Source organism: Berghia stephanieae, chromosome 1, assembly GCF_034508935.2.
Source record: "Berghia stephanieae isolate SIO BIC M18660-M18661 chromosome 1, UCSD_Bste_1.3, whole genome shotgun sequence".
NCBI classification, from domain to species: domain Eukaryota; kingdom Metazoa; phylum Mollusca; class Gastropoda; order Nudibranchia; family Aeolidiidae; genus Berghia; species Berghia stephanieae.
This window is the reverse complement of record NC_088360.1, coordinates 81,414,879-81,437,378: the sequence shown is the minus strand read 5'-3', so window position 1 is coordinate 81,437,378 and position 22,500 is coordinate 81,414,879. Positions and strand designations below refer to the sequence as shown.

Genomic DNA, 22,500 nt, shown 5'->3' with positions numbered 1-22,500 from the left:
GTTTGGGTTTCATTAATGGACGATCTTACCGAAAAGAATAAAATGTCTACTGACCAGGAAAAGGGGGTAATTTAAAGAAGAGCCACTAAAACCAAGCCGTGTAAAGCAATAACAATGCGATCTTGCGGAACTGGGGGCCCTGATAGCTCAGTTGGTAGAGCATTCGCTTCATAATCAAAGGGACCGAGATCGATCCTGGGTGCAGTCGAGATTTTTTTCTGCCCCCCCCCCCCCTTGTCGACCCTAGCAGTGATTGAGTAGCTGGGTCTGTTAGATCTGGCGGAAAGTATTATGCGATAGCCAAGCGCCCTACCAAAGGGTAGCAAGCAATTGCGTTTGTGTATAGAAATCGGGATAAACTCCGGCTTCACGGGCCTAATGGCTCTGAAGGACTACTTGCTGAACTAAAATTTGTTTCTTTATCATTTCAGGTTTGAATTTATCTAGACAGTCTGTGTTTGTATGCGTGGTCCATGCCTGGTCCAGACGTCGAATGTTTCATGAATAATTTCATACTACCGCTTCTCATCTCTCGTTGCTCCAGTGAGTTCTCCACTACGAATTTTCTTGGGCTTTTATATAGAGCAATATCTACTAAACGTGCTCAAAGCGCTTTACAAGGAGTCCCTAGCTAACAACACTTAACAAGTAGGACAAGACATGATGCCTATTAGGTGATAGTACATTTTTGTTTCCGGCAGAGACAACATTGATCACGGGGGGAGAGAATGTGAGAGTAAAGATCCTTTTCCAAGGACTCAACTATGCGCCACTCAGAATGGGACTAGAACCCGGGAGTTTCTGATCCAAATGCGGGTGCCATACCACAAGTCCACATAGCCGAACAGTATCTAAATTCTTTTTAATGTTTTAAGTTCAGTTGTCCGTTGCCTTCCTAATCCACCATGAACCCTCATAGAAAAAGAAAGAAAAAAAAAGCTCAATTGTCTTTCTATAATGATTTAAATAGTTTTCACATCAAGCACGTTTAATTTGACACGTTCTCCCTTGAAAAATGCGCACTTCCTCAATGCAATATAATATTTCAAAGGGCTCAACGTATTTCCTTAATTAAGACTTTTGTACAGACTGTCCAACGTTCGCTATCATAGAGAATAGGCCACATGTAAAATTAATAGACGACAGCATGTTGCAACATTTCGCCACTCTGAACCTTATGCTAAAAGTCATAAGGATAGCGTTAACAAGTGCAATAAAACTGGTTGTGAGAGGACCAGTCCAATGTACCGATGTTTTCTCAAAGTTGTTTTTTTTTTCTCTTGTCAACTGATTGATGTACTACTAATGGCTAAAGCCAGATTTTACAACACATACGTGAAGATGCTCGTAGATTATCATTAAAATCCTCGGAGAAAGCTAAAACTTGTTACTCACATTCTCTCACTGTAAACATGTGTAACATGAGTACACGGTCCGTAACAGAGTTATTTCTGTCGTAAAAAAAACAAAACAAATGTAATAGAAGCTATCAGTATCAGACGCCATGCCTCGTACGAACAACATGTTTTGGTGTTGTTTTTGGCCGGGACCCCTTGAAAAGCACATTTCAGGAAATTAGTGGACATTGCTCTATATAAAATTTTCATGCTTCTTTTATAAGCTTAGACTTGAAATGATTTCTTAGCGACTTTTTAAAATAATTGTCTACCCCTATGTTAGTTGACTTCATTAAAATAAAATAAAATATAATTCCAACTCTTCATCTTCAAGGGATATTTTATCTCGAGAAAATAACAAAACAGAAACAAGACAACCCATGCGTCACACGCAATGGAGCGCCACAAAGTGAGCAAATAGGGCTAATTTTCTTGCTCGAGGAAAAAAAAACAAGATGCCGACATGGTTGAAAGTGAGAAAAAGCCATGCCTTTTCCGTTCGGCCATCTCACCCCCAATAAAGCATTTAGAGATACATATTCATAGTGGCAGGGTTATAAATGCGAAATGTCATCATTTTATTTTATTCTTGCATTGTTTTTATCTTCTTTATTAATGCATTAAGTTCAAAACAAGACAAAATAAAAATAGTAAAAATGACAGACTGATCGGGCCATAAAACAAAAAAAATCATAAATAAAACCACAGTAAAACACCACAAGTCCGCCATTTACGAGCAAAACTACCTTTATAATTGGTAACAACAAGATATGAAGTGAGTAGAAAAGTGCCAGAAGACAATAGAGAATAATTTTTTTTTTTTTTTTTTTTTTTTTATTTTTATTTTTTTTTTTTTCCGCGGCGGTGGTGGGGTTTGAACCTGCGACCTTATTGGTACGTCAACTCCGCCTGGCAGGTGAGAGCGTGGCTCTACCGTGTGAGCTATCCACGAACACAAAAATATTCGTTTCAAACCCAAAGTCATTTCTAGATCCCTCTCTCACCCACTTCTTGAGATCGCCGATTTGTTTACCACCATCGCGAAGTAATTTTGACCAGCAGTTAAGCTTAATAGCCAATATTCTCATCACAAACATATAACATAGAAACGATTGAGACATTGAGTATGCTCCGGTGTATGGGGTGAATTTTTAATTCAGAAAAAGTGAGTGGAGCAGGCACTTATGTTGGTAACAACAAGATATGAAGTGAGTAGAAAAGTGCCAGAAGACAATAGAGAATAATTTTTTTTTTTTTTTTTTTTTTCCGCGGCGGTGGTGGGGTTTGAACCTGCGACCTTATTGGTACGACAACTCCGCCTGGCAGGTGAGAGCGTGGCTCTACCGTGTGAGCTATCCACGAACACAAAAATATTCGTTTCAAACCCAAAGTCATTTCTAGATCCCTCTCTCACCCACTTCTTGAGATCGCCGATTTGTTCACCACCATCGCGAAGTAATTTTGACCAGCAGTTAAGCTTAATAGCCAATATTCTCATCACAAACATATAACATAGAAACGATTGAGACATTGAGTATGCTCCGGTGTATGGGGTGAATTTTTAATTCAGAAAAAGTGAGTGGAGCAGGCACTTATGTTGGTAACAACAAGATATGAAGTGAGTAGAAAAGTGCCAGAAGACAATAGAGAATATTTTTTTTTTTTTTTTCCGCGGCGGTGGTGGGGTTTGAACCTGCGACCTTATTGGTACGACAACTCCGCCTGGCAGGTGAGAGCGTGGCTCTACCGTGTGAGCTATCCACGAACACAAAAATATTCGTTTCAAACCCAAAGTCATTTCTAGATCCCTCTCTCACCCACTTCTTGAGATCGCCGATTTGTTCACCACCATCGCGAAGTAATTTTGACGAGCAGTTAAGCTTAATAGCCAATATTCTCATCACAAACATATAACATAGAAACGATTGAGACATTGAGTATGCTCCGGTGTATGGGGTGAATTTTTAATTCAGAAAAAGTGAGTGGAGCAGGCACTTATGTTGGTAACAACAAGATATGAAGTGAGTAGAAAAGTGCCAGAAGACAATAGAGAATAATTTTTTTTTTTTTTTTTTTTTTTTTTTTGGTGAACAAATCGGCGATCTCAAGAAGTGGGTGAGAGAGGGATCTAGAAATGACTTTGGGTTTGAAACGAATATTTTTGTGTTCGTGGATAGCTCACACGGTAGAGCCACGCTCTCACCTGCCAGGCGGAGTTGTCGTACCAATAAGGTCGCAGGTTCAAACCCCACCACCGCCGCGGAAAAAAAAAAAAAAAAAAAAAAAAAAAAAAAAAAAAAAAAAAAATTATTCTCTATTGTCTTCTGGCACTTTTCTACTCACTTCATATCTTGTTGTTACCAACATAAGTGCCTGCTCCACTCACTTTTTCTGAATTAAAAATTCACCCCATACACCGGAGCATACTCAATGTCTCAATCGTTTCTATGTTATATGTTTGTGATGAGAATATTGGCTATTAAGCTTAACTGCTGGTCAAAATTACTTCGCGATGGTGGTGAACAAATCGGCGATCTCAAGAAGTGGGTGAGAGAGGGATCTAGAAATGACTTTGGGTTTGAAACGAATATTTTTGTTTCGTGGATAGCTCACACGGTAGAGCCACGCTCTCACCTGCCAGGCGAGTTGTCGTACCAATAAGGTCGCAGGTTCAAACCCACCACCGCCGCGGAAAAAAAAAAAAAAAATATTCTCTATTGTCTTCTGGCACTTTTCTACTCACTTCATATCTTGTTGTTACCAACATAAGTGCCTGCTCCACTCACTTTTTCTGAATTAAAATTCACCCCATACACCGGAGCATACTCAATGTCTCAATCGTTTCTATGTTATATGTTTGTGATGAGAATATTGGCTATTAAGCTTAACTGCTGGTCAAAATTACTTCGCGATGGTGGTGAACAAATCGGCGATCTCAGAAGTGGGTGAGAGAGGGATCTAGAAATGACTTTGGGTTTGAAACGAATATTTTGTGTTCGTGGATAGCTCACACGGTAGAGCCACGCTCTCACCTGCCAGGCGGAGTTGTCGTACCAATAAGGTCGCAGGTTCAAACCCCACCACCGCCGCGGAAAAAAAAAAAAAAAAAAAAATTATTCTCTATTGTCTTCTGGCACTTTTCTACTCACTTCATATCTTGTTGTTACCAACATAAGTGCCTGCTCCACTCACTTTTTCTGAATTAAAAATTCACCCCATACACCGGAGCATACTCAATGTCTCAATCGTTTCTATGTTATATGTTTGTGATGAGAATATTGGCTATTAAGCTTAACTGCTGGTCAAAATTACTTCGCGATGGTGGTGAACAAATCGGCGATCTCAAGAAGTGGGTGAGAGAGGGATCTAGAAATGACTTTGGGTTTGAAACGAATATTTTTGTGTTCGTGGATAGCTCACACGGTAGAGCCACGCTCTCACCTGCCAGGCGGAGTTGTCGTACCAATAAGGTCGCAGGTTCAAACCCCACCACCGCCGCGGAAAAAAAAAATTTAAAAAAAAATAATAAATAAATAAATTATTCTCTATTGTCTTCTGGCACTTTTCTACTCACTTCATATCTTGTTGTTACCAACATAAGTGCCTGCTCCACTCACTTTTACCTTTATAATTGCCGAATCTGACATGCTAAGGTAGAGGTCAACACGAAGTTGACCCCTAGTGTATCCATAAATAGGTCGTGTCAGACACCTGTCACAGTAACGACAGACTACAACAAACATGACAAATACATTGGTATCAAAGAGGCAAAGGTGATGACAAGGACTCTATTTATGCACGATGTGCACATAGTCACATAGCTTAATTAAGTTCCCTCAAACCTCCGTATAACGTCAAAGGGACACTATTCGGAATAAATGTAATAGAATGACCATTCTAATTCTATCTAATGTTATTTGATTTTGTACTCTATTACTCTTTACTACTTGTCGCTACCATCACTATTAAATTGTATGCAAGTAATGCAAGACTGTGTGCCTCTGTGGTTTATATCAACATTCCTTTACTCGTGTGTGTTACTATGACCAGTAGTACACTGTGTGTGTGTGTTAAGCCCTTACACAGGTAGTCTCCCGATGTAGTACTATTTTTATCTGCGGCTGGGTGTGACTTCTGGCCTGATACTATATTTTTGTGTGCTTTCTTTCATCACTTCACATCGTTATAACTTCATTTTAACAACTATGATCATTTACAAATTTATATCACTAATTCTGGCAAATCATAGCTTCCTAGCCACCTACCTTGAGTCATCTAAATCTACTTTGTTCTTCTGTATACTTAATAATTGCTACTTAAATATTTTATACAGCCATAACGTTCACGCCTTTGATTACTAATTACGAGCTAAACATTTACTCTTTAACTCTGCAATTTACTATGATTGATTTTGTAGCATAACTCTTTAGTTTAGACTTATTCGTTCCTTCATACATGTCCCATGTTATTTGCATTAATTTGTTTAAATCATGAAGATGCACACAACTCGATCGAGTTTACTCACTTCAGTCTACGCATCACTTTACCTGGACCAGTGACGTAGGTGCTTTCCCTGACGTCCGCGCTAAATCTATTTTTAACTGCTATAGCTAATATTATGTGATTATTCTGCCATTGATTCTTTTCATTCATTCATTGATCCATTCAAAAGAATGATCTGTTCCATTGTTCCTGAATAAAGACTTCATCATTTTACATCCTGGCCTTTGTTGTTTGATCGCCTCCACTACCCTGGAGTGGATGGGCTAGGACTCGGGTAGACTATGGTGTCTCCGGACTTGACTGTGGTGTGTGCTCTTCGCTCATGAAATCAACTCCCTACTTCTACTTCTGACACATGAAGTCATGCTACTACTATCACTAACAGTAGTACTAAACTGTCACTTCATTGTCTCGATCTATCTTCCTCACTTGAGCACCACCGCCGCAGTTACAGTCTGGAACTCTTAAGTCGACCCCGGGACCGAATCCATTCACTCCCACCACGGCCTCTACACTCTGCCAATACTACCACTACCACTCGCCGGCATCAACTACCCGGTTGTCTCCATCAGTAACACACTCGCCGGCATCAACTACCCGGTTGTCTCTATCACACTCGCCGGCATCAACTACCCGGTTGTCTCTACTATCGCACTCGCCGGCATCAGCTACCCGGTTGTCTGACTTTATTACATAAAGACTGGAGATATTAATATTAGTTAAATGGCGATTATGCGTTTAGGTGATTGTGGGCACTGTCGAATCGGTTTCAAAAGTAACAATGAAATCAACACCGTGTTTTTCTCCATAAACTCGTATAAACTTTGTATCTTGTAAATATCATCATCATAATCCTGATTATTACTCAGCATTTAACCCGTTAGTTTCAGGTTCCAGTCTCGTTGTAGGCAGCGCAAAGTTGAGTCCTTGGAAAGTCTATTACTCCCATTCTCTCATGATACTCGGGTGTCAAATGAATGCCTACGTTGCCTAGATATATGGCAATAAAATACCATACAGGTGGCATATTTATAATAATAATAAAATCAAAAATAAGAATAATAATAATAATAATAATACACCCCTCCACACATATCGTCGCCTAGGCATTCCATGAAGGAATATAGACAATCCATCAAACAAACGTCTGAGTCTGATGCCAACAGGAATCATCCATATTGTCCAAATTGAGCAAATTGGGGGTTAATAATTTTGTTCGAGAATTAAAAAATGCCTGAAGCGAGTATAGAACCCAGTCTCCACCCCCCCCCCCCCCCCCCAACCTCTTTCAGAGAAGAATTAAGAGACAAAAGGGACAAGTGGACAATTTCCAGCTACTTTTATCTACTTTACTTTTACTTTTAGAAGTTTTTTTCTGTCCTTGCGATTTGCAACAATTTTAATTAGGTCACATCAGCATATATTGGAAAAGGCAGAAAATGCAGCACACAGTGATTCAACAATCTATCCTTGTGCTCAACAAAGGTGCGGAATCCTTATCAGAATTTCTTGCTCATATCTTACTCGTTCTTTGCGAGGATTTTATCAAACTTGTGACCCTTTGTCGGAAACCGGTATTACGTTGGAATGATATATTGATGCTGAAAATCAAATTTATGTAAAAGAAATGTGATCCTAGGAATAGGTTGTTTATCGGTTCTATTGAGGAGAGAAAATATACGTACAGTTCCATTCGGACAAAAACCCAAAATTTCACATTTCTGATTATTCTGACTTTAGAGTTTAGAGTCACTTTTTGGCATCCGCTTTATCCCGGAATTATACCAGTTTGACGAGGTGGGCCACATTTATGTAACTAAGATGCCTCATTCAAAGATAAAGACAAAAAGCCAAATAGAAGGCCTTACTGAATAATTGCATTTGCTGGCTAATCCAGTTCTTTGATTGTTTGTTTCTTTTTATGCTTTAAAGGGTTTTAAGGCGCTTGGAGCACATTTAGGTCATATTAGCGGCAGAAAAAAAAAGAAAGAAATAGAAAGAAGAAAATCATCATTGTATTTCGTTTGAGATCACCTGAAGGTCTCATTCAGGTACTAGAACAGGGGCCCACTAAGAGGTATACAAATATTTACAAGATATGTTCAAAACAAAAATAAAAAGAGATTATTTACAAAGAAAAAAAAAAGTTACATTATAATATATATATTATTATAAATGTATACATTTGACTGTTTTCTTCTCAGCAGCCACGGACTCCGGCTAGGGCCAGAACAAAACCGAGTAATCTCATTCAAAGACAAAAGAGGGAAGCAACTCAGAAAACAGACATAGGGGAACAGAAGACACATCAAGTGACCGCCTTCCCAACATGGAAGGTCAAAAGATTCCACTCAGCCATTGATTGGTGATAAAATAATTAACAAGGACGGAAACACACGGGATTGTGGCCTGTGCGCATGAGACAGTGTGATATGTTATTTTCTTTCAGTTCACTTACTAAAAAAAACATCAAATCTTGAGAAATTGTTCATAAGTTTAAGTTGTCCTTATAACAGCATTCACTGTGTTGGACACAACTGAGACACAGAATCGGTGAGAAACCAGGTGATAATTAACAAGAATGAGGTATTGGCTAATAAAGGAATGTATTTACTGACTCAAAAGAGATTAACAAGTCTCTTAAACTTTATTATGCAAAATTTCAACCCCCAATTTCCATGACTCCCTTTCCCGGTAAAATCATATGAGCCAATTCTTTTGAAAAATTTAGATCTGTCTGCACTTGAATTTTATTCAGTCACATTATAAATTCTTTTCGATAATTTTATCACAATTCATATTGTGACTGTTATTGTAAAATGCTTTGAGTCTCTTGTTATGGGGTAAAGTCCGTCCTTCAGAACCATAAGGCCCATAGAGCTATGAATTATCCCAGTTTCTATAGTGTGAAATGGACAATAGCAATTACTTGATAGGACACTAGTCTATCGTAAAGTACTTTCCACCAGATCCAATAGACCCAATCACTGCTGGATGGACAGGAGGTCAGAAAAAAAAATCTCGACTTGACCCAGGACTGATCACAGTCTCTTTGCATGTTAAAATGTGCTATACCAACTGAGCTATCAGGAATCCGCCACCCCCGTTATAATAATAATAATAATAATCTTAATAATAATAATAATAATAATAATAATAATAATAATAATAATATATGACATTTATATAGATCATTTTAAAAATTATATAATGCTCAAAGCACTGATTGATAGCAGTGCAGTTTGTTTATGTTTTATGTTTTTAAGGGTTTTACGGCGCTTGCACCACATTTAGGTTATATCAGCGCCAGTAAAAAGGAAGAAAATGGGATAGTAAAAAGTTCTAGAATTACAATTAAAGCACCCAAGAAAAAGTAAGACATAGGGGAACTGGGAACAAATAGGGATCAGATGTAGATTCCAAGAGCATACCACCAATGCACCTAGTTTGAGAACACCTATAAGTCTCATCCAGACACAAGCACAAAATCCAACAAAGAAGAATACACTCAAATGCTTGCATTATACATTTAAAAAAAAAAACAAATATAATAACACATAACAGAGAAATGATTTACAAGGAAAAAAATATCGTCTCCCAAAACAATAACTATGCATTTGACTGTTTCCCTCCCAGCTAGGACTCCGGCCAGGGCCAGGACAAAACCCAAGTAATCTCATGCCGAGACAAAGACAGAAAGCATGTTGGAAAACAGATATAAGGGGATAGAAGACACAGTATGTACCTCCCTGCCTACTATGGGAGGTCAGGATCCCCACCCAGGTAGAAGTGCAGTTAGTAGAGAATGGGGTATAGATATAGGGCTGTCATATGCATTTTTTGCGGCCGCAAATGGCAATTTGCGGCCGCAAATATCAGGGCGATCCGCAAATTTTGGCAAATTTCCCAAAATTGGCAAATCGTGGCAAATTTTGGGCAAATTGGCAAATCGCGTGGCAAATTTTGGGAAAAAAAAGAAGCGAAAACAAAATAACGAAAAAAAAAGGTGCGAAACTTGAGAAATGTTGCAGCTTTGCCTGGGCCCAAACCAAGGGAAGCTACTCTCTACGGATAATGATCCTTTAAAATCTTTGTAACAACGCTATTGTGTAAACTAATAAATGTAGCCTCCTTAAATGTAATAAATTGTCTTTTATATATTTTTTTTTCTGTATCACGTGTTAATTTTTACTGAAACGCTTAGTTCTCCTCGGCAAATTTTGGTCTTTTTGGCAAATTTCTTGGCAACTTTTGGCAAATTTTAGGTCCCAATTTGGCAAAAAATGCAGATGACAGATAGGGTAAAGCGCTTTATCTTCTTCTTCTTCCTCGTATATTATTTTCATAAAAGAGAAAAAAGATCAGTAAAACCAGAAATCTAAAATAATTAAAGGTGTAGAAAGTAATTCAAACTTTTCTTTGAGAAGTCAAGAACATCGTACATAATTATTATTATTAAATGAATCTTAATGAGATGAACTAAAGCCTGGACAAGTTCAGATCAGTTTTTGAGATATTTTATTTCATATAGTAGCTATAACTATAACCTTGGTATATTGATAAACTCACATAGCGCCAGCACAATACTTCGAAGTAATTCTCTTCCTATTATATAAAACACTGAATATTTGGGTGAGCACAAGCTATATTAAAAATGCACGCCCCCCCCCCCCCCCTCTGCCAAAAAAAAATTAAAAATTAAAAAATTAATTGTACTAACAAAATTTTTAAAGGACTGCGTAGGCTACGATTACCTAAAAGTTGAACATAAAAGGAAATGGAAAAATGAATTTGTTTACCTAAAACTTGTAAAAAATAACATATAATATCTTGCATAAACAATATAATGCTAAGGATCACAGCTTTGTGAATTGATCAAAGTGTCCCAATTTGAATTCTCTAGCTGTAGAGGTTGAACATCCGCTTTTGTCTTGGTTCCCTTCAAGGAAGGCATGGTATGGAATTATATTAATGTCATTTCTATGTGATATATTCTCTCACTGTCTCAAAAAAAAAAAGCAACAATTAAAAAAAAAAAAACACAAAAAATTAAGAATAAAAAAGGGAAAAAAACAAAGCCTCTCCTCTTTTTTCACACTTGCATGCACCAAACAAACAAAAAAAAAAATTTAGATGATTGCAAAACTTGGTTTGGTGGTTTAAAATTATGTAGAGCATGACAAGTTTATTTTTCTCCCTTCTCTCCGGGAGTGGCTCCAAATTGTTATTTCCTTTGCTTAAGTTCATTTGATTAATTAGCCCCGTGTTGAATCTGGCAACTTACTTATTCTTATCTTTGTTATATATTAAGAGCAAGATATAAAATAAAGTCAATGGTATTTACAGAACAATAGAATCAATAAAAAACATATTAGTTATCATCACCACCTGCACATTCAAATTTGAGCTATCAAACATGCATACACACACATACAAGCCTATACACAAACACAACACATACATACACGCACAAACACACACACACACACACACACACACACACACACACACACACACATAAGACATATGCTAGTCCATTGTGAATATCCTTGAGGCTATATCATTGACCACCCAATCCATTCCATTTAAGAGGTTTTGGCCGGTTACAGCACTGCAGTCCTGAATCAACCAATGATGAGTCTTGATAGAATCCAAGTCCAAAGTCTGAAATATATATTACATCATTAATATAGTGATGGCAAGATTTCTTAATTCGGTTATCCATTCCTGTCAATACAAAAAGGATAACTTCTTTGTGATTTAATACCCATAGGGATTTCAGCTGATCTTCACTAATATTCCACTTTCCGTCTGAGAATAGGTTTAAATTGGGACTTTGTTTAACTTTTTACCAACGAACCATGGGATTTAACAAGGTAAACTCTTTTTCATGATACGTAAAGATGGTATGATTGTTTGAAAAATTGCGTGTGTACTACTTAATTACTTAGACCGTTGACATTTGCTTGTTTTGTTTGTTGTTTGTTGCTTTAGGTCTCTTCCAACACAATTGAGGTTATATGAGAGACCGCTGAAACAAAAAAACAAGCAATCTAAATAGTACAAATGTAAATCAAAATCATAACCTAAAGATATCATAAGCTAAATTATAAATAACCAAGAACAAACAGGCAGAAGATTTACAGAAAAAAAAAATATCCCCTGTCAAAAAAACAATCACAAACCAAAGAAGCAGGATAGGCTAGTAAAGAGAAGAAACGACATCACTATCGGATCGTACACCCATGCGAACATCATAGGTATATGATTCAAGGGTGATGCTCCCATCCAACCACCCGCGACATTTGCTTGGACATGAAATAAAACATTAATTTCATGATGCGGTCATGACTGATATCAGTACATGCCTGGGTTAATGTGTAAAAATAATGTTTAATGTCTCCAACGTGTTGTCTGAAGTGTTTCATGACTATGTTATGTAGCCTATCATAGCATAGTTGAAATTCAATTTACCCCAACCCCCTCCCATCTTCTACTTATTGTTTTCTGACAGTTCAGGATTAGCAAAACACAAATGATGTTTTCTCACTGAATTTGTACTGTAAGCCAACAAAGACACTTATACACTTATTCAAGTTTATCAAGTAGCTCCAATACTTCTAGACCACTAGGTAAAGAGTATGATTTAGGGACCATCATACAGTCATACAAATAATGACATCCATTCTTTATCTTCCAATCAAGCCTCAGTTGCTCTATTTTACAACAAATTCTCCGACTCTCCAATCTACGGCTAAATTGAACAACAAGAAATAAAGAAAATGCTTCTAGAGGACTCTGTACTTGTTGGTAATCTTAATTTCGCCAACAAATATGCTCCATGCAACATCATATTCACCAGAATAGAAAGATCATTGCAGAAATTGGATGGATCTGTAATAGACGCAATTGAGCTGTTTTTTTGAGAGAAAAAAAGTTTCAGTTTGTCATGAATGTTGTAAAGAGTACTAATCTTGAGGGTATTCAAGTGTGTAGTGTGAGAAAAAATTGATAAATATGATCTATATTCTCTTTATTCATGCCCAAGGATAAATTTATCTTTACAGATCTATTCTAAGGTAAAACTGGAATAAGCTAAGCATCAGCTATAGTGCAGAGCTGTAAAGTGAGCTAGAGCAAGGTGACTTGCTCAAGGCCACACAATGCAGTGGCATGTCGAACTTGGTGCTTTTTGAGTGTGAAGCAGAGACCATACAGCCGTACCATGCTGCACCATCATGAGGATGGCATGACACATTCATTGTAATTCATGTATACCTGTCTTATTTCCTTGGCAGATAATGACCCTGGTAAATCTTGCTTGTTGGCAAACACTAGCAGTGTGGCTCCAGCTAGTCTCTGAAATTATATAAATTGTTTACAGGTGGTCTGATTCTCCATTATTAGTGCAAGCAATTGTTGTAATCGGGATAAAGTGCAATACAAATTACCTTTATTATTATTATTATAATAATTATTATCATTTTTATTGTTATCATCATCATCATCATCATTACTATTAATAATAATAATAATAATAATAATACTTTATTGCATCCCAAAAAGGAAATTTTTTGTACAGACGTGTTATAATTTACATAATAAGATAAAAATACAATGGAAATAGGATGTATAATATATGAAAAAGGAGTAGCTCCATTACCAGAGCTGCGCTTTATAATATGAATAATTTCAACACTGTAAAATAGTCAAAACTGTCACTATAAATTAAAAATTGAAAAGATTGCAAAACAAATAAATTAATAATTTAATATTTACATTTTTTGAAACTAAAAATGCGAAATAATTGTATAAAATGATTATTGCTTGTTGTTATAAAGCCTAATACTGGACGGCAGAAATGATTTTCGGTGTCTCTCTGTTTTCGTTGAAATAGAGAAAGGGCGACCACTTCTTTCTGACATAATAACTGATGGTCTTAGTGGATGATACTGGTCATTTAATATTTTAGTTATTTTATTTATACAAAATTTCTTGTATAAAAGATCTACATCGTCAACATCATTTATATAGCGTTTAATAGATTTTTAAATATTTGAATTTATTTTGTTCCTTTCCACTGCTAAGCAATTGCCTCCCCAAGCTGTTATACAAAATGACAAAACACTTTCGATTACTGCTCTATAAAATAATGTGCAGAGGGTTCTATCTATTCTAAACTGAGAGAGTTTTGATAAAAAATATGTACGTCTGCACATCTTATGCCTAATTATTTTCAAGTGTTCATCCCACTTGAGCCTGTCATCAATTGTTACACCAATGTATTTGTAGTGAGGAACTCGCTGGACGAATTGGTCCTTTAATTTTAACGGTTCTATCGGTTCCTTCACTCTCCTAAAGTCAATCACTAGCTCCTTTGTCTTGCTTATGTTAAGCTCTAGGTGGTGGGCATCACACCAAGACACAAATCTATCAATTTCTTGCCTATAAGCCACTTCGTTGCCATTTGTTATGAGGCCTTGAAGAGCGGTGTCATCTGCAAACTTTATCAAAGGTACACTCAGGTTTTGACTTCTACAGTCATTCGTGTATATTGTGAATAATACAGGGGACAATACACAACCTTGAGGAGCACCAGTATTTGTAGTTATACAGGAAGATATATTTTGTCCTAATTGAACATATTGTGCTCTCTCCGTAAGAAATTCGAGCACCCAAGCAATTATATACTTGTTTAGATTCAGACTAGTCAATTTTTGAACAACCAACTGAGGTTGCATTGTATTGAACGCTGAAGAAAAATCTGCGAAAAGCAATCTGCAATAGCTCTTAGCGTGATCTAGATGCCTGTAGATGTTGTTTGTAAACAGCAAAATGGCATCCTCTACGCCACGTCCTGGTTTGTAAGCAAATTGATGACTATCACTCAATGGCATAAACTGGTTCCTAATTTTAACAAGAACAAGTTTTTCTAAAGATTTCATGACTATTGAAGTCAGTGCAACAGGTCTGAGATCGTTCATAGATTCAAGTTTTTCTTTTTTTGGAACAGGAATAATTTTTGAAGTTTTCCAAATTTCAGGGATCGAAACGCATTGGAGGGACCAGTTAAAAATATGTGTATAAATGGGGGACAGTTGATGGGCACATTCTTTTAATAATTTTCCTTTCAACCCATCCGGCCCAGCAGCCTTCCTCTCGTTTAGTTTCGAAAATACGAATCTCGTTTCTTCTTCACTGACCTCAATAGTCATTTCATCTTCCAAAGCCCTGTCTAATTTATGTTTTTCATTTTCAATATCAAATTTGTTTGCTGTGTCAAAACGTGAATAAAATTTATTTAGAGTTTCAATTTCGATATCTTCAGATATAATCGTGGGCTTTGGATTATAGTTAACAGCAGTTTTAAGCCCCCGCCACGTGTCCCGTATATCCCCAGAAGAAAAGCATTTTTCAATTTTATTTTTGTACTTGTCTCTACAACTAGATATTACTCTCTTTATCTCTTTTTGTTTTGTTTTCAGATCTTTTTTATTTCTACTAGTAAAGAGAGTTTTCTTTTGGTTCAATAAAAGTTTTAGATCTTTTGTTATCCAAGGCTTGTTGTTAGGATAATATTTTATTTCTTTTTTACAAGACACGAGCTGTTCACAGAATTTTAAATACTCACTCACACAGTCATTCAGCTCATCCACACTATCACATGATTCGATAAAAACATTCCAGTCAGTGCATTCAAAACAACCACGCAAATCTTCACACACACTTCCGTTCCAGATCTGTACACTTTTCTTTACTGGTTTTACACGTTTAAAAACAGGGCGGTAGGGGGAGTAGCAAGAGCATGCAGTGGTCAGATAAACCCAATGGGGCACGGGGTAAACATTTGTAACTATTTTTAATATTACACAGGAATAAATCTAATGTTTTTTTGTCCCTTGTCTCGCAGTCCACGTATTGATGAAGTCCCGGGAGAGTGAAATCTTTACATTGGTTAAAATCACCAGTGACCATTAATACGGCATCGGGCGACTTCATTTGAATGTCCTGTATTTCTTTCTTCAAAATATTTTTCGCTGTGTTGTTGTCTGATGATGGTGGAATGTAGACGTTGATGATGATGACATGAGTAAATTCCCGGGGTAGATAATAAGGTCGTGACGAAACAGTAATAAATTCAATATAATCGTCACAATACATTTTCTTTATTTGACAATTATTGGGGTGGCACCATTTGTTGTTAATATATGTGCACACCCCACCCTACCACCACAACCATTTTCATCAGCTTCTCAGCCAGACTGTTTAAAATGGCTCGTTTAAAAAGCCATGATTGTGGCTATGGGGCTCTTACCAGAAAGCCACAATTTTGGTTTTGATCTGCAAGAGGGTTAACATGGATTTGTATAAATAGTGTATAACTATTAACAAAAATAAAGCAGTCCTTTCAGCTGAAAGGCTGCTGAAGCCAGAGTTTAAGAAAAAGAAAGAGATACATTGAAAATTGTGATGATTAATTTTACTCTGGTGATACCAGAATGAAATATATATTCAAGAGTAGTGAGTCGTGTTATCCATTCATTGTTTTGTTCTTTGGAAGATATTCAACATAATGGTGCTTTCCATTTTTCAAAACAAAGGTCAGCATGACCTTTCCCACAGAGCGGCTCATCTTTGCTTTTTCACAGGTTCTCAATTGAGTGGCACTTCATCTCTGGATCATATTGACAGAATATTGAGAAAGCCAGCTTTCATCCACTGCCACCAATCTGTCAAAAAATATTTTTCACAAACGCAAGGAGAATTTCACTGCATCATTTTATTTCCTCTTTCATTGCTATCGCTTCCTTTTGACAAAGCTGAATTTCGGTATGTGTGCTTTAGTGTGCAGTAGTGTAAAATGTACATATCAGAAGTTTCCAATTATTTCAATTCAATCTAATGAGAAACTGATAATCTTTTCCTGAAAATTTTATGACAATCGACCAATTCTTGCTTAGTCAGGGGAATTCATATTTGATCCAACCCTCGTACACACACACACACACACACACACACACACACACACACACAAATACACACACAAATAAGACCTACCTCTTCAACGAGGAGTCCATGCAATTCTTTTTTGCAGTCATTCAGCCTCATCCTGTCCGCGCTATCCACAACCCAGATCAATGCGTCTGTGCTTTCAAAATAATTTCTCCAATAAGATCTCAAAGACTTCTGACCTCCTACATCCCAAATGTTCAGTTTGAATCTGGAAAAATACCAAGTATAATCATAACTTATTTTTACGATTTTCACATAATAACCATGATGCCAAATAAGAAAAAACTACTTAAAAAAAATTAGGATTGTTTCAAAAGAATTATTTAATTTCAAGTGCCCTACATCCTTAATTGAAACCACAGATACTGATGAATGATACATAGAGTTGATGCATCCTTGTACAGACACAAGTAGTTTTTTACTTTTTAAAAAATAAATAAACTCAAACATTTTCACTGCAAAGATGAAAATTGTGTAGATAAGAAAAACAAAACACTATGTATTACTAAGACATATCACAAATAGATATAATATTCTTAAAAAAATAAACAACAACAAAAACTGACAAAAAAACTAGTGTGAATTGCCAAGAAACCATTGGACATTTTCTTCATTTTATTTACATCTATGCATCACTTTAAGATAAATGCATACTTCAATTCAATAAATTTGAATCAAATGCTATCTGTGAAGGGCATTCAGAGACAATTTCGCAAAAGCCTGGAGAATCAACACTTTGTTCACAGGAGTACGAACCAAATTTTAGTTACAAAGGATATATCTAATTGTATCTTACCCTCTGTGCTCCAAAGTCTTTATGTTGAAGCCCAGTGTAGGGGAGATAGTGTCGATGTCTTCTCCATTAAATTTCTTGAGAATAGTTGTCTTCCCTGCATTATCAAGACCTCTGGGTCCAAGTTAAGGAAATATGTTTAGGAATCGCCAAAAGCAGACTTATTTTGCGACTAACTGCACACTCTGAAATCGGATCAGTTCATTCACCTCCGTTTTCATATAAAAATTGGAAGACTCAGACTGAGTTTTACTGTCGATTTTGCATATCCAGAAGAAAAAGGAAAATTTAAGGTACTTCCCAGACAGTCTATAGTACATCTTTAAAGGTCTCAATCAGTCTTCAGCTTGAGTGAAACTTTTTTATCCTTATTTTTTTATTGCTCACAAGCTTGAACATGTGATGTGTTTGATCATTCTACCTGTGCCGCGGTCAAGAGGTTATTCACTTCATCAATTCCCCTACCAGAGCAATCAATCATCTCTTGTGATATTTAAGAGATTTGTTACTGATATCTGATCAATTTACAAATTGAGCAAACTTTGAGCTTGCAGATACAAAACATGCTATCATCAAAATCATGGTTTTGAGATATTTTGCATTTAAATATCAGGATAATTTCTATTGCAGTTTGTTTAACTTAGTTCATTTAATTGAATTACAAAAATAAACCAAAAAATTTCCCTAACCGTCTAAGGAATAAAGCAACCTTACACTTGTCTTATTTGCTCTTTCATGTTATTGGGGTTAATAAATCTCGAAAAAAAAAAAAAAATAGTTGGAATACATTTGCAACCTTATTATTTTAGTTTGAACCCACGATAGATATGTAGAAAGTCACCTTCTTAACAGTTTGACTTTGCTATCTGTATGAAAGCTGTGATGCATTTTTATATAGAGTTATAACAGAATTACTCACACCTTGTTGCAACAACATCACAAAAATATAAAGAAATGAAGATATTTTAGTATTTATGATCAGAAAGACGTTTTGGGGGATTGAGAGACCAAAATCATGGTCAACCTATCTCAAACAAGCCTATGACGATCAAAATCGTGGTCTCTCAAGTTGGCTAGGGAGACCACGATCGTTTTGCTTCTAGTTAATATAGACTGGCCTGTACTGTACAAATCTATCTCAATTTGAATGAAGAATGCCTTTTGTGAAAAGTGTATTATATCTGTATCTTTCTTAAATTGCGTGGATCATGCAACATTTTAATCTTATCATAAAATAAACTTTAGTTTGGTTCACACTTCTAATTATATCAATCAGACATTAATTCCAGAGGTGAGCTACTTGACTTGTCATGAGGTATATAAGTAACAGAAGGCATAGGAAAATCTGGTGTATCAGTAACTAGTTTTTAATGCGTAACCCTTGAGTTTTATCAAGTATTTAGTAATAGTACCAAAGTACTAAAGTATGTATCAATTGTTATTAACCAACAATGGCAACAGCAGCCAATTCCGTTGAAAATGGTCCTATGCCACTTTGTGGTCAAACTGTTTAGAAATCATTCAATTGTGGGAACATATTTATTGTTGTGTTTCAATGTGTTCCAGTTTGTTGTTGTTAGGCTATTGAGTTGTGAACTGTTTTCACGAAGTGGCTATTCAGACTCAAACTCCCATGTGTGTGCACATACAGAGGGGAGGACAACACCATGTGGGTTGTAGGCAGAGGGTGGAACTTTTAATAAAATAGAAAAAGAGTTCAGAAGAAATTCTGTTTTGCCCATATCACACTACCTCAGTTCTTACCCCTAATTTGGGCTGTAGAAGTAGAAGGATTGTTGCCTGTCTAACACAAACAGAATATGTAATTTTTAAATCATTTATTTTTGTCCTGATTGTATTTGGCATTGTGTTGTGTTGTTAAAAATGCTTTCCATATATACACCACATTAACTTTGAGTGACTTTTGTTACTTTTGAATAGTTTTAACTCTTTTCTTTTTAATTTCTATAATGGACTTCCAATTGATCTATGATTTTGTCTTTCTCGTCAAATAAAGCAGGTCTAGGCTACCTGTTGATAGTTATTAAAATCGTAATTTTGATTTGCATTAATTTTATGTTAAAAAGTATACTGCCACTGGAGACTATTCAGACTCGTCTGAATAGCTGCAGCCCTTCCACCTGTTGGATGTATGTGAGTTCGGTTCACTGTTGTATGTTATTTCTTCCTGTGAGTTAGTGACGTCACAATGAGCATTAAAACTGTCACGCTTTCTTTTTCAAAGCTCTTCTTACTACGATATTCAAAATGGATTGTTGATTCATAATTAGTCAAGTGTTGACTTTGTGTTTATTTATCGGACTATTCGCACGATGCCTAAGCCTAATAAATGTAGTAAAAGTAAAAGTAGGGAGTTTAATAGAAATTCTAAATGCACCTCACACACTTGAAACAAATGTCATATGAAAGAGATGGCAACACAGATTACAAAACAGTTTGAATTTTGTTTCTATCTTGATTAGAAATGTAGTTACGGCAGTTCAAAGTCTGAAATTTCAGACCGATTTTTACCCCAAAATTACCATTGCAAAGTTGTGACCGAAATCGCGTGATGTTAATAAAAAATGGTTAAAACAGTCAATATGGAGTTCTTATCATATATTGTATACCAAAATGTTCGTCTTATCGAGGACAATGCATTTACATTAATAAAGAGGAAGATAAACATTTCAAATTAACACATTATTACATAATATGTCGCAAATGTTACATAATCAAAAACTCGGCTAGACATAAGAAACAATTTGCTCTATCACTTTTGGATTTATCCCCAATATCTCAATGAAACAATTGCAAATAATTACCCTATTTTAATTAATACATAGAGAGAATAAAAAAGGGTTTGAGACTATTTAAATGAAAAGATATAAACATGTTGTGTAATGACATAATGAGTTTATTTTTACCTATGGCAATTTAATTGCATATAAATAAAATGGTAGATTGAAAAAGTTCAAATAAATTGAAACAGATTCCCTATTATAATTAGAAGGAAAGTTCTGGCTTTTAATACTTTAAAAATTTCTGCTAAACACTTTGGGTTTATGGCTATAACATGATTTGAACTGACAATTAATATAATTTTATCCCCCCCCCCCTTCTCTCTCAATGTATGGGGGTGTCAAAACTAATAGAACTTCTTACCATAATAATTATTAAGGCTAAGACCTTTAGAATATGGATACAAATGATAAACATATCTAAACATATGGGAAAGAAACTTGATGACTTGATGGCAAAGTAAAATTAAATTAAATTAAAGCAATTGGTATTTTTAAAATATCGATATTATTAATATCGGATTTCACAAAGAGAAGAAATATACAAACTTTTAAAACAAAAACTATAAAATGCCTATAAATAAAGTTGGAAAGTATGTATTCAAAATAAAAACATAGTAAATAATAGTACTGAAAATATTATGGACTAAATTTAACATAATACATAACTAAATTTAAAATATCGATATGAATATCGATATCGCCCGCAGCCATGATGAGAAGATAATTTAAACAAGGAATTTCGGCGCAGAGTTAAAAGGTGTCTGCGCATCGATATAGAGCCCTGAAATTTGGCATGAATAAAGTTTAGATGTTATTCTAAAAACAAGCGTTTAAATTTTAAAAACACACGCGGTAAATAAAAAAATAAATGCATTTGAAAATTGCCAAATTTTAACTTCATATAACTTCTGGAATTATTAATGGATTTTTCCTTAATTGGCACCATTTAAAAGGAAATTGAAAGACGAAAATAATGATACCAAAATATCTGCGATATTCCTCTTTATAACGAAGTTATGCATCTTTAATTGAACCCCCCAAAACGCGAACGGCAATTTCCAGTCACAACTTTCCTATGGGCGAGTTGGGTCAAAATTTGACTGCCACTGCTGCTGCTCACTAAACTGCCTAGTAAAAGCATGGATTAGAAATGTGATGCATATTTTAACCGCCCATATGCGTACTCTACGGATATGGAGAACACCCACTTCGGTGGATTCTTTCCTTTAATTATACTTATGGGTATCGTGAAAGTGAAGTGAATGATGAGGTATATATAGACAGATAGTTCACAATCAGTGACTCAGTGACTTGACAATCTCAACAATCATTCTAATCTAACGACAATGGTTTCAATGTCCTCTTTGAAAAATCAACAAAAATCCTATCTTAGCTGATTAATCTAAAGGGCGTTGAGATTGTCTCTAAGTTAAAAGTAAAAGCCTCTAAAAATAATATCACAGTCATGATGAAAAAGTGACTCATCCTCATCACTCTCTAAACTAAAGTAAGACTCAAATATTAATAAATTAATATTAATGTACAAATTCGAGACTTGTACCGTCTTACGTTAGAAAAGGATACAGCATGAGAAGTCGGACCTCTTTTTCCTTTTGTTTCATTTTCTTTAGAATTGTTAGAAGACCCATCCTATAAAGCAATAACGAATTCACTGAGAGTTCACAGACCTTTCGTTAGAGGTAGAAACTAAGGTAAACTAACTGAAAGGACCATGGATGGAAAGGACTGAAAACGGTTTCTGTAGTTGAGAATAGTCTCCCTTTGCCTCGTATATTTTTGTTATCGATTTCCAAGTGTTTTTCTTAATTATTTTGAATCGAGAAAGACAAGAAAAAGATGAAATATAAAATAATAATAAAATAAATAAAGTTAAAAAAAAAAAAAACAAAGCTAACATCGCTGAGAAGTAATGAGGTTAAACAACAGAAAGCAACGTGCAACACTGCCTTAAGGAATAATGGGAAATAGA

At 35.7% G+C, this 22,500-nt stretch overlaps 1 protein-coding gene and 1 long non-coding RNA gene across 2 annotated transcripts in view; both read right to left on the bottom strand.

The window, feature by feature from the left end:
- LOC144958845 (uncharacterized) overlaps positions 1-22,500 on the bottom strand; it is a 155,131-nt gene that overhangs the window by 59,310 nt on the left and 73,321 nt on the right. The window lies entirely within an intron of this gene.
- LOC144958759 (ADP-ribosylation factor-like protein 2) lies at positions 10,402-22,274 on the bottom strand. The gene is made up of 5 exons (XM_078890945.1): positions 22,095-22,274; positions 17,710-17,820; positions 16,959-17,121; positions 13,179-13,259; positions 10,402-11,564 (listed from the first exon to the last, which is right to left on the bottom strand). Exons 1-5 carry the CDS (start codon positions 22,157-22,159, stop codon positions 11,430-11,432), a joined length of 555 nt encoding a protein of 184 aa, XP_078747071.1. The 5' UTR covers positions 22,160-22,274; the 3' UTR covers positions 10,402-11,429.

What these genes read in the sequence shown, in the direction of transcription:
- LOC144958759 (XM_078890945.1), bottom strand. Translation starts at nt 22,159, where the DNA reads ATGGGTCTTCTAACAATTCTAAAGAAAATGAAACAAAAGGAAAAAGAG. An exon ending in AAGACTTTGGAGCACAGAGG is followed by an intron (nt 17,122 to 17,709) that starts GTAAGATACAAT and finishes GTATTTTTCCAG; the next exon opens with ATTCAAACTGAACATTTGGG. An exon ending in CTGCCAAGGAAATAAGACAG is followed by an intron (nt 11,565 to 13,178) that starts GTATACATGAAT and finishes TATATATTTCAG; the next exon opens with ACTTTGGACTTGGATTCTAT.